Genomic DNA, 13,179 nt, shown 5'->3' on the forward strand with positions numbered 1-13,179 from the left:
CTACAATACATTTTATAACCTCTGGAGCTGTCCTAAAATAGTAATGAATGTAGCAGTAAGTAAATTGTATTCCTGGTTATGACTACAATACATTTTATAACCTCTGGAGCTGTCCTAAAATAGTTATGAATGTAGCAGTAAGTAAACGGTATTCCTGGTTATGACTACAAAACATTTTATAACCTCTGGAGCTGCCCTAAAATAGTAATGAATGTAGCAGTAAGTAAATTGTATTCCTGGTTACGACTACAATACATTTTATAACCTCTGGAGCTGTCCCAAAATAGCAATGAATGTAGCAGTAAGTAAATTGTATTCCTGGTTACGACTACAATACATTTTATAACCTCTGGAGCTGTCCTAAAATAGTAATGAATGTAGCAGTAAGTAAATGGTATTCCTGGTTACGACTACAATACATTTTATAACTTTGGAGCTGCCCTAAAATAGTAATGAATGTAGCAGTAAGTAAACGGTATTCCTGGTTACGACTACAATACATTTTATAACCTCTGGAGCTGCCCTAAAATAGTAATGAATGTAGCAGTAGGTAAACGGTATTCATGGTTACGACTACAATACATTTTATAACTTTGGAGCTGCCCTAAAATAGTAATGAATGTAGCAGTAAGTAAACGGTATTCCTGGTTACGACTACAATACATTTTATAACCTCTGGAGCTGCCCTAAAATAGTAATGAATGTAGCAGTAGGTAAACGGTATTCATGGTTACGACTACAATACATTTTATAACCTCTGGAGCTGTCCTAAAATAGTAATGAATGTAGCAGTAAGTAAACGTTATTCTTGGTTACGACTACAATACATTTTATAACCTCTGGAGCTGTCCTAAAATAGTAATGAATGTAGCAGTAAGTAAATGGTATTCATGGTTACGACTACAATACATTTTATAACCTCTGGAGCTGCCCTAAAATAGTAATGAATGTAACAGTAAGTAAATGGTATTCTTGGTTACGACTACAATACATTTTATAACCTTTGAAGCTGTCCTAAAATAGTAATGAATGTAGCAGTAAGTAAATGGTATTCCTGGTTACGACTACAATACATTTTATAACCTCTGGAGCTGTCCTAAAATAGTAATGAATGTAGCAGTAAGTAAATGGTATTCCTGGTTACGACTACAATACATTTTATAACTTTGGAGCTGCCCTAAAATAGTAATGAATGTAGCAGTAAGTAAACGGTATTCCTGGTTACGACTACAATACATTTTATAACCTCTGGAGCTGCCCTAAAATAGTAATGAATGTAGCAGTAGGTAAACGGTATTCATGGTTACGACTACAATACATTTTATAACCTCTGGAGCTGTCCTAAAATAGTAATGAATGTAGCAGTAAGTAAATGTTATTCCTGGTTATGACTACAATACATTTTATAACCTCTGGAGCTGTCCTAAAATAGTAATGAATGTAACAGTAAGTAAATGGTATTCCTGGTTATGACTACAATACATTTTATAACCTCTGGAGCTGTCCTAAAATAGTAATGAATGTAGCAGTAAGTAAATGTTATTCCTGGTTATGACTACAATACATTTTATAACCTCTGGAGCTGTCCTAAAATAGTAATGAATGTAGCAGTAAGTAAACGGTATTCCTGGTTATGACTACAATACATTTTATAACCTCTGGAGCTGCCCTAAAATAGTAATGAATGTAGCAGTAAGTAAACGGTATTCCTGGTTATGACTACAATACATTTTATAACCTCTGGAGCCTTCCTAAAATAGTAATGAATGTAGCAGTAAGTAAATGTTATTCCTGGTTATGACTACAATACATTTTATAACCTCTGGAGCTGTCCTAAAATAGTAATGAATGTAGCAGTAAGTAAATGGTATTCCTGGTTATGACTACAATACATTTTATAACCTCTGGAGCTGTCCTAAAATAGTAATGAATGTAGCAGTAAGTAAATGTTATTCCTGGTTATGACTACAATACATTTTATAACCTCTGGAGCTGTCCTAAAATAGTAATGAATGTAGCAGTAAGTAAACGGTATTCCTGGTTATGACTACAATACATTTTATAACCTCTGGAGCTGTCCTAAAATAGTAATGAATGTAGCAGTAAGTAAACGGTATTCCTGGTTATGACTACAATACATTTTATAACCTCTGGAGCTGTCCTAAAATAGTAATGAATGTAGCAGTAAGTAAACGGTATTCCTGGTTATGACTACAATACATTTTATAACTTTGGAGCTGCCCTAAAATAGTAATGAATGTAACAGTAAGTAAATGTTATTCCTGGTTACGACTACAATACATTTTATAACCTCTGGAGCTGCCCTAAAATAGTAATGAATGTAACAGTAAGTAAATGTTATTCCTGGTTATGACTACAATACATTTTATAACCTCTGGAGCTGTCCTAAAATAGTAATGAATGTAGCAGTAAGTAAACGGTATTCCTGGTTACGACTACAATACATTTTATAACCTCTGGAGCCTTCCTAAAATAGTAATGAATGTAACAGTAAGTAAATGGTATTCCTGGTTACGACTACAATACATTTTATAACCTCTGGAGCTGTCCTAAAATAGTAATGAATGTAACAGTAAGTAAATGGTATTCCTGGTTACGACTACAATACATTTTATAACCTCTGGAGCTGTCCTAAAATAGTAATGAATGTAGCAGTAAGTAAATGTTATTCCTGGTTATGACTACAATACATTGTATAACCTCTGGAGCTGTCCTAAAATAGTAATGAATGTAGCAGTAAGTAAACGGTATTCCTGGTTATGACTACAATACATTTTATAACCTCTGGAGCTGTCCTAAAATAGTAATGAATGTAACAGTAAGTAAATGGTATTCCTGGTTATGACTACAATACATTTTATAACCTCTGGAGCTGCCTTAAAATAGTAATGAATGTAACAGTAAGTAAACGGTATTCCTGGTTACGACTACAATACATTTTATAACCTCTGGAGCTGTCCTAAAATAGTAATGAATGTAACAGTAAGTAAATGTTATTCCTGGTTATGACTACAATACATTTTATAACTTCTGGAGCTGTCCTAAAATAGTAATGAATGTAGCAGTAAGTAAACGGTATTCCTGGTTATGACTACAATACATTTTATAACCTCTGGAGCTGTCCTAAAATAGTAATGAATGTAACAGTAAGTAAATGGTATTCCTGGTTATGACTACAATACATTTTATAACCTCTGGAGCTGCCCTAAAATAGTAATGAATGTAACAGTAAGTAAATGGTATTCCTGGTTACGACTACAATACATTTTATAACCTCTGGAGCTGTCCTAAAATAGTAATGAATGTAGCAGTAAGTAAACGGTATTCCTGGTTATGACTACAATACATTTTATAACGTCTGGAGCTGTCCTAAAATAGTAATGAATGTAGCAGTAAGTAAATGTTATTCCTGGTTATGACTACAATACATTTTATAACCTCTGGAGCTGTCCTAAAATAGTAATGAATGTAGCAGTAAGTAAACGGTATTCCTGGTTATGACTACAATACATTTTATAACCTCTGGAGCTGTCCTAAAATAGTAATGAATGTAGCAGTAAGTAAACGGTATTCCTGGTTATGACTACAATACATTTTATAACCTCTGGAGCTGCCCTAAAATAGTAATGAATGTAACAGTAAGTAAATGGTATTTCTGGTTACGACTACAATACATTTTATAACCTCTGGAGCTGTCCTAAAATAGTAATGAATGTAGCAGTAAGTAAACGGTATTCCTGGTTACGACTACAATACATTTTATAACCTCTGGAGCTGCCCTAAAATAGTAATGAATGTAGCAGTAAGTAAATGTTATTCCTGGTTACGACTACAATACATTTTATAACCTCTGGAGCTGTCCTAAAATAGTAATGAATGTAGCAGTAAGTAAATGGTATTCCTGGTTACGACTACAATACATTTTATAACTTTGGAGCTGTCCTAAAATAGTAATGAATGTAGCAGTAAGTAAACGGTATTCCTGGTTACGACTACAATACATTTTATAACCTCTGGAGCTGTCCTAAAATAGTAATGAATGTAGCAGTAAGTAAATGTTATTCCTGGTTATGACTACAATACATTTTATAACCTCTGGAGCTGCCCTAAAATAGTAATGAATGTAGCAGTAAGTAAACGGTATTCCTGGTTATGACTACAATACATTTTATAACCTCTGGAGCTGTCCTAAAATAGTAATGAATGTAGCAGTAAGTAAACGGTATTCCTGGTTACGACTACAATACATTTTATAACCTCTGGAGCTGTCCTAAAATAGTAATGAATGTAACAGTAAGTAAATGGTATTCCTTGTTATGACTACAATACATTTTATAACCTCTGGAGCTGCCCTAAAATAGTAATGAATGTAGCAGTAAGTAAACGGTATTCCTGGTTACGACTACAATACATTTTATAACCTCTGGAGCTGTCCTAAAATAGTAATGAATGTAACAGTAAGTAAATGGTATTCCTGGTTACGACTACAATACATTTTATAACCTTTGAAGCTGTCCTAAAATAGTAATGAATGTAGCAGTAAGTAAACGGTATTCCTGGTTACGACTACAATACATTTTATAACCTCTGGAGCTGTCCTAAAATAGTAATGAATGTAACAGTAAGTAAATGGTATTCCTGGTTACGACTACAATACATTTTATAACCTATGGAGCTGTCCTAAAATAGTAATGAATGTAGCAGTAGGTAAACGGTATTCATGGTTACGACTACAATACATTTTATAACCTATGGAGCTGTCCTAAAATAGTAATGAATGTAGCAGTAAGTAAATGGTATTCATGGTTACGACTACAATACATTTTATAACTTCTGGAGCTGTCCTAAAATAGTAATGAATGTAGCAGTAAGTAAACGGTATTCCTGGTTACGACTACAATACATTTTATAACCTCTGGAGCTGTCCTAAAATAGTAATGAATGTAACAGTAAGTAAATGGTATTCCTGGTTACGACTACAATACATTTTATAACTTTGGAGCTGCCCTAAAATAGTAATGAATGTAGCAGTAAGTAAATGTTATTCCTGGTTACGACTACAATACATTTTATAACCTCTGGAGCTGCCCTAAAATAGTAATGAATGTAGCAGTAAGTAAATGGTATTCCTAGTTACGACTACAATACATTTTATAACTTTGAAGCTGCCCTAAAATAGTAATGAATGTAGCAGTAAGTAAATGTTATTCCTGGTTACGACTACAATACATTTTATAACCTCTGGAGCTGCCCTAAAATAGTAATGAATGTAGCAGTAAGTAAATGGTATTCCTGGTTACGACTACAATACATTTTATAACCTCTGGAGCTGCCCTAAAATAGTAATGAATGTAACAGTAAGTAAATGGTATTCCTGGTTACGACTACAATACATTTTATAACCTCTGGAGCTGTCCTAAAATAGTAATGAATGTAGCAGTAAGTAAATGTTATTCCTGGTTACGACTACAATACATTTTATGACTTTGGAGCTGTCCTAAAATAGTAATGAATGTAGCAGTAAGTAAACGGTATTCCTGTTTACGACTACAATACATTTTATAACCTCTGGAGCTGTCCTAAAATAGTAATGAATGTAGCAGTAAGTAAATGTTATTCCTGGTTACGACTACAATACATTTTATAACCTCTGGAGCTGTCCTAAAATAGTAATGAATGTAGCAGTAAGTAAATGGTATTCCTGGTTACGACTACAATACATTTTATAACCTCTGGAGCTGTCCTAAAATAGTAATGAATGTAACAGTAAGTAAATGGTATTCCTGGTTACGACTACAATACATTTTATAACCTCTGGAGCTGTCCTAAAATAGTAATGAATGTAGCAGTAAGTAAATGTTATTCCTGGTTATGACTACAATACATTTTATAACCTCTGGAGCTGTCCTAAAATAGTAATGAATGTAGCAGTAAGTAAATGGTATTCCTGGTTATGACTACAATACATTTTATAACCTCTGGAGCTGTCCTAAAATAGTAATGAATGTAACAGTAAGTAAATGGTATTCCTGGTTACGACTACAATACATTTTATAACCTCTGGAGCTGTCCTAAAATAGTAATGAATGTAGCAGTAAGTAAATGTTATTCCTGGTTATGACTACAATACGTTTTATAACCTCTGGAGCTGTCCTAAAATAGTAATGAATGTAGCAGTAAGTAAATGGTATTCCTGGTTATGACTACAATACATTTTATAACCTCTGGAGCTGTCCTAAAATAGTAATGAATGTAGCAGTAAGTAAATGTTATTCCTGGTTACGACTACAATACATTTTATAACCTCTGGAGCTGCCCTAAAATAGTAATGAATGTAGCAGTAAGTAAACGGTATTCCTGGTTACGACTACAATACATTTTATAACCTATGGAGCTGTCCTAAAATAGTAATGAATGTAGCAGTAAGTAAACGGTATTCCTGGTTACGACTACAATACATTTTATAACCTATGGAGCTGTCCTAAAATAGTAATGAATGTAGCAGTAAGTAAATGGTATTCCTGGTTACGACTACAATACATTTTATAACCTCTGGAGCTGTCCTAAAATAGTAATGAATGTAACAGTAAGTAAATGGTATTCCTTGTTATGACTACAATACATTTTATAACCTCTGGAGCTGTCCTAAAATAGTAATGAATGTAACAGTAAGTAAATGGTATTCCTTGTTATGACTACAATACATTTTATAACCTCTGGAGCTGTCCTAAAATAGTAATGAATGTAGCAGTAAGTAAACGGTATTCCTGGTTATGACTACAATACATTTTATAACCTCTGGAGCTGCCCTAAAATAGTAATGAATGTAGCAGTAAGTAAATGGTATTCCTGGTTATGACTACAATACATTTTATAACCTCTGGAGCTGTCCTAAAATAGTAATGAATGTAGCAGTAAGTAAATGGTATTCCTGGTTATGACTACAATACATTTTATAACCTCTGGAGCTGCCCTAAAATAGTAATGAATGTAGCAGTAAGTAAACGGTATTCCTGGTTATGACTACAATACATTTTATAACCTCTGGAGCTGTCCTAAAATAGTAATGAATGTAGCAGTAAGTAAACGGTATTCCTGGTTATGACTACAATACATTTTATAACCTCTGGAGCTGTCCTAAAATAGTAATGAATGTAGCAGTAAGTAAATGGTATTCCTGGTTATGACTACAATACATTTTATAACCTCTGGAGCTGTCCTAAAATAGTAATGAATGTAACAGTAAGTAAATTGTATTCCTGGTTATGACTACAATACATTTTATAACATCTGGAGCTGCCCTAAAATAGTAATGAATGTAGCAGTAATTTAATGTTATTCTTGGTTACGACTACAATACATTTTATAACCTCTGGAGCTGTCCTAAAATAGTAATGAATGTAACAGTAACACGGTGTGTATGGTTGTCCTGCGAGAGAATGTTCTGTGCTGGTGATGTGGTATGTTTATTAACCAAAGGAAGTATGTGTTAACAACCATACGTCATCGTACGACCTTCAACAACAACCCATAAAATAAAAAAGTAAAAGATTTTGCATACATATGGAGAGCAAAAATATAGAACAAAGGACTTTCTGAGCGTTTGAATCATATGTCTTTAGCAGCTTAAAACACATTTGTTTGTGAACAATTAAGTGCTGACTATAAGAATGACAATAGTATTGCGGGTTTGTTTGTTTAGGTTTATTTTTGTGGGGGGGGGGGGATAAGTTAGAGCGAGGTTACAGTGAAAGTTTTAAGCTTGGAATAGTTTCCCGTAAGATTTAAAAGTTGTATTTTAAAAGAAAAATGTATCTTATAGCTATTAAGAATCACTTGCTGTATCTGTAAGATTTTTGCAACATAGTTTTTTTGTCTAACGGTTATCAGGTATTTTTTTCGAAAGTTCGATAGAACACTAAAAAAAAATCACTATTTTATGAAAGGGCAGACTAGAATATGTCAATTTCAAAAATTAAAATATCTCGTAGCTTCATACTACCAATTGAGTATAAAACAAGTATATAAGTTTAAAAATAAATTCTTAGATTAAACATCTACATTTAACTTTAAACGGTCATAACAGTTTAATACAATACAAATCTACACACACAAAAAACTGGCCTAGTTTCCACTGGTTATCAACCCGAATCGCTATAAGATTATATCTAAGCTCACCTGTGTCGAGGGGTCGTGTGAGGTTCATGTATTGTCTTGGCGTCCGCAATTACAAAAAGATCTTTTCTGAAATTACTTGACCAAATTGATTTTTCAAGAGTGAATCTAGGAAAAACAATATTCATCAACAAACATGACCACTGTCTGTTAAAATGTATTAGAGTTTTTAGTTACAGCCGATTCCATTGAGTATGTAGGCAAAGGTAATATTTTTGGTTAGCTTGCCGCTGTTAGCTAAACCGTGAAGTCATTGTTAGGTAAGGTATACTACCCTCCTTTCGAAGTAGCCTGGTCCTACAGACAGAAAGATGTGTCATTTATCGGACTAGTCTACTCTTAAAGTAGGGTAGTTTACATAATCTAACAATGACTTTTCTGTTCAGCAAGCAAGATCACCAAAGATATTCCCTTTGTCTACACACTCATTGAAATCGGCTTTAATATTGCAAAAGTTCAAGCAATTAGGACAAAACTTACCGAGTGAAAAAAATCAAAAGGCCAATGTCTATCTATCTTGCACATTTCAGAAAATTCAGATCAGATAACGAAACTGGGTCCAGCAACATTTATAAGCAATTTGAGATTTTTACCCTCACAGTTTCCATTCACCACAAATATTCTCGTTACAACGAATCATTTTAAATACAAAAATACCAGTTGCAGCCTTTTGTTTATCTATTAATATATGTATACGGATAAAGTTATGAAAGGCAGCAGGATCACCAGGGTGAGGAGTCCATGTCATCTAAAACAAATGCTAAGCATAGATCTAGAAAGCGACAGATAATCATGACATTAAAAAAACTCTCTTCTTTTCGACTTTTTTCGAACAAATTGACACATAAAATGGATTATATAGTATTGTGGAATTTTTAACTTGTGTTCAATTCATTGGTTACACCTTTTACTATGATAACAATCCTGTCAAGTATGAGCTGGGTAAAATATTTCAGAAAAGAAGATGAAAATGTGAAAGTTTCCGTGCGTCAGGTGCAACAGCATACGAATAGCTAACATGCCTCGTCAGGGTGGAAGCTAAAAAGTTCACGAAAATTTGATTTAAAACCTTTATTCGTTGCAACAAAGTTATTGAGATTTTGTTGAGGATTTAACCATCTACGACAACAAGAATTTTTATTTTTAGAATTTACAGCTCTTCTATTAATATATGCAAAGCAAACCATTGATAAAATTGCTTGTTATGATTGTTTGGATGTTTGTAAACGACAGGTAAGTAGTCTGTTTACTATATACTAGAATTTGTTTGGACAATAAACATTAACTTCAATTCCTGTCAGTTTGTATTTGTCCAATCAAATCCCAGTATGTATTGAAACTCCGCCTACCTATTGTTTGAAAACATCCAAGCAAACATAGCAAGCAAGTCAATCAAAGTTGGTTTTTTTTTTTTTTGCATCCTTTATAGAAGAGCTGTACTATATAATGCAAAGAAGCGTTTAAGTCTTTCGCCAAAAAATACTATCAATTTCTTTTTGTCCTATGTAAACTTCCGTACCATTTCCTTCCATTCATGATCATTAAATTGAACTGTAAAATATTTCTTGGTACCTTCTTAATTCCTTAATAAGTCTTATGTAAATATAATAATGACAATAACTGTTGTGAGCACAAGATTCACTGCACACTTTTAAAGTTCTGCTTCATCAAACATTAAAATGTGAACTTGAGTTTTAAGACTTTTTTAATCGACACGATTAGGATTTTTGTATATGAGAACATGGTTTATCTATTAGTTGAAAATGCGGCTTTGAACTAGCTTTCAGTATCTGCGAGCATTCGTTGGTCAATAATGTGTGTCTTTGTGTTATTATTTTATGTGATAAATTGTTGTGTTGGTACACCACTGTAACATTGAAGGAGGAAATGAAGAGGGTTGGTTGGGTGGAAGTGGGGAGGGGTATGCGGAGCGCTAACAAACATGTCTATATATGCGGTATGGGCTTTGATCATTGTTGAAGCATCAATGTAAGGGGCATTTAATATCTTAATAAAACTATTCTTATTTTAGATACTATATATTGTTATTGGACGACAGATGTTGCCCTTTTATGTAATTATGTAATACAAGTTACGATAATTTGAAAACACACATTAAACAGCCAAATGGATGCACAAGAGCTAAATTGGAGTCATAGATCCTATTGCCAACAATTATTTGCCCAATTTTATTGATTTTGTAACATTTGTTTCAAATATGACCAACTTCTTATCCGAAATCACCAGCACCGTATCAGGACCCACCAGCACAATGACAGGACCCACCAGCACAGTATCAGGACATGAATAAATTGAGAAAATGCTAAATTTTAATAAATTGCAATGTTTTTTCACAAAATAATTTTGTCGTGTGGATTGCGGTGTAGCAAGCGGACACTATGAGCATTTTTGTTTCATTTTTTCAGTGCTAGATTTTCTGAAAATGAGAATTTTTGTGTTACGCTTACTGAAACAGTTTAGAGAGTCAACTTTTTAATTGTTTACATATGAACCCATAAGAAACAAAATTGAAAAATCTCAACTGTTTTCTTCCATTTTTTATGAGTGAAAACGTCAAAAATCATCATTTTCGTCTTTGTTTACATTTTTTCATTGATCACCAGCACCCGTCAGGACCGAATCACCAGCACAGAACGTTCTCTCGCAGGACAACCATACCAACCGTGAGTAAGTAAATGTGATATGTGTTATCGTCAATGTATTACAAACCACAAAAGGCCACTTTTCTGGTGATTATATCTAAATTATAGTAATTCAAACGTTAACTGAATGATTATTCGTGTATTATTAATAATCAGATAGGTTTGCTGTATTTTGGTAATCATATGCATTCAAGATTCATAACTAAAGAATAAAACCTAGAAATTAAGACGTATGCACTAATGGTTTATCCAAATAGATAGGGACATAAAGCGGTTGGACCGAGCTCTTGTTAATTTATAACACACTTGAACCGTTTTCAAAAAGTCTTAATTCTTCACTACAACTCAAAATGATTTTAAACCGAAGCATTCCAAACCAATTCGTACTGCGTGAACGTATAACGTCTAAGGTGATGATACTAGTTGATGACATTTTTTCGTGTTGCTCAGTCTTTAGTGTTCTATATGGTGTGTGTTGTGTACTGTTGTTTGTTTGTTGTTGTTTTTTTTAAGTATATCTAGATAATGATGATACGTGTACGCCTTACGTAGAAAACAAAATCTAGACTTAAAATCATCACATCTTAAAGTGTCGTGTACAACCATCTTTTGATATTATGTCGTGTTTGAAGAAGATTTGTTTTTGTTCAGTAAAGTCTCCTTTCTTAGTCATTCGGATAGATTAAATGCAGCTTTAAGTTTTTTTTGTTTTTTTTAACCCGAGGGTACCCTGCGATATAAATTGCCTCGAACTTCTCGGTCTGAGGTATAATTTCAACCGCAAGAAACGTCCATTCAGCTCAGCGCGATCCATAAATACACAGCCATGGCACATCATGTTATATGGGAAAGATTAGTCCGATTTATTGTTTGTTTTCGTTTAAATATTAGTGAAAAGGTTACCATGTTTACCACTTATATAAATCCAACCAACAATCAATCAATCAACGAAATGCTTTCCTGAAATAAATTAAATAACTTACATTTTCATAAATGTTTAAACATTAGAAAAGACAAGGAAAGTCGGGATATAAAGTTTACGTTAAATTGAGTATCAAGATTATACTTCTCGGATGTTTTGCCCTTTACGAATTTAGTTATGTTATGTAATATCGCATACATCGTAACCTTTCCCAAGGCCAACAATGGGTCTTCAACACAGCGAGAAAATCCCGCACCCGGAGGTGGTGCTTAGCTGGCCCCTAAATAAAAATATGTACTGTCAGAGAAAATGATCGTCATGCTAAACTCCAAAACATATAAATCAACTAGAATTTAAAAAAAAAGCATACCAGACTGCATATTGTTTTTTTAAATGACCTTCTTGGCTTTAAATAGGATGTTCATTGTTTTTGTATTTTTAGGACTTTGGTCACTGTGATATATTGGACCCTGAGCCTTGGGCTGGTAGGTATAATGGTATTGTAATGATAATGAAAGCTTTAACTTTCAATAAAATTATGCATTGCAAAAAAAAAGGATACTACTTACCAATATATCGATATATCTTTGACCGCTTAGAAGTTCCTTCGTGTAACTCACATACATTAGTGCGAATTAAACTGACCCAATGAATACTAGTATGCAGCATTATAAAACTGCTCATTAATCGGCAAGTACCAGCTGAAGGACAACGTTTTAATCCGTAAACTAGTTAAAAACTGCCATGATAAACATTTCATTTATACAATTGACTGCAAAATTTTTACATGTTCTGTACACTGGTGAGACATTTCTCTGTGTCAACTGTATACACATACATACGTCTAAGAGTTTCTATTTGACAAATTGGACATAAGTTATGTATGTTTTTCAAGTCTAACTCAATATGACTACTCTTTATTTTACAGCATGCCGAGACGTTCACCATTGTAAGATAACAAAGAATACGACAAAACTTCCAGAGTATCACGAATTCGTCCAAGGAGCAGTCAGTAGTTTCCTAGTAAATACACTACAGAATAGGACGGATTCTTTAAAGTACATTACACAGAAACCATTGATTCCATTGAATTTGTTGGAACTTAAAACTGATCTTAACTGTACCAAAAGCTTTAACTAGTTCAAATAGTTCACTGTATTATGAATATGTAAATTAAATGTTCAGATAAAACGATTTTTTTCATTTGTACATACGTGAGGATAATAAAATTCTGAAACATTGAAGAAGAATCTGTAATTTATTTGATATATTATAAGTACATGAATACTAAACTGAATAATATTTCTATTATGAGTGATAAATGTGAAATCTATGTAGAACTAACAAAAATACCAAAGTTGATTTTTCCAGCATAGCGGGTATTGGAATTTTACCGCT

The 13,179-nt window shown here is 33.2% G+C and overlaps 1 protein-coding gene across 1 annotated transcript in view; it reads left to right on the top strand.

Moving 5' to 3' along the window:
* The window catches only part of LOC143078575 (uncharacterized), a 39,277-nt gene extending 26,334 nt beyond the window's left edge, over positions 1-12,943 (top strand). The window contains exons 6-7 of the mRNA XM_076253433.1: positions 12,224-12,266; positions 12,710-12,943. Coding sequence (XP_076109548.1) covers positions 12,224-12,266; positions 12,710-12,921 — 255 coding nt within the window. The 3' untranslated portion in view covers positions 12,922-12,943. The remainder of the gene's footprint in view (positions 1-12,223; positions 12,267-12,709) is intronic.
* Positions 12,944-13,179: the final 236 nt, after the last annotated feature.

This window comes from Mytilus galloprovincialis, chromosome 6 (assembly GCF_965363235.1).
Source record: "Mytilus galloprovincialis chromosome 6, xbMytGall1.hap1.1, whole genome shotgun sequence".
Taxonomy (NCBI): domain Eukaryota; kingdom Metazoa; phylum Mollusca; class Bivalvia; order Mytilida; family Mytilidae; genus Mytilus; species Mytilus galloprovincialis.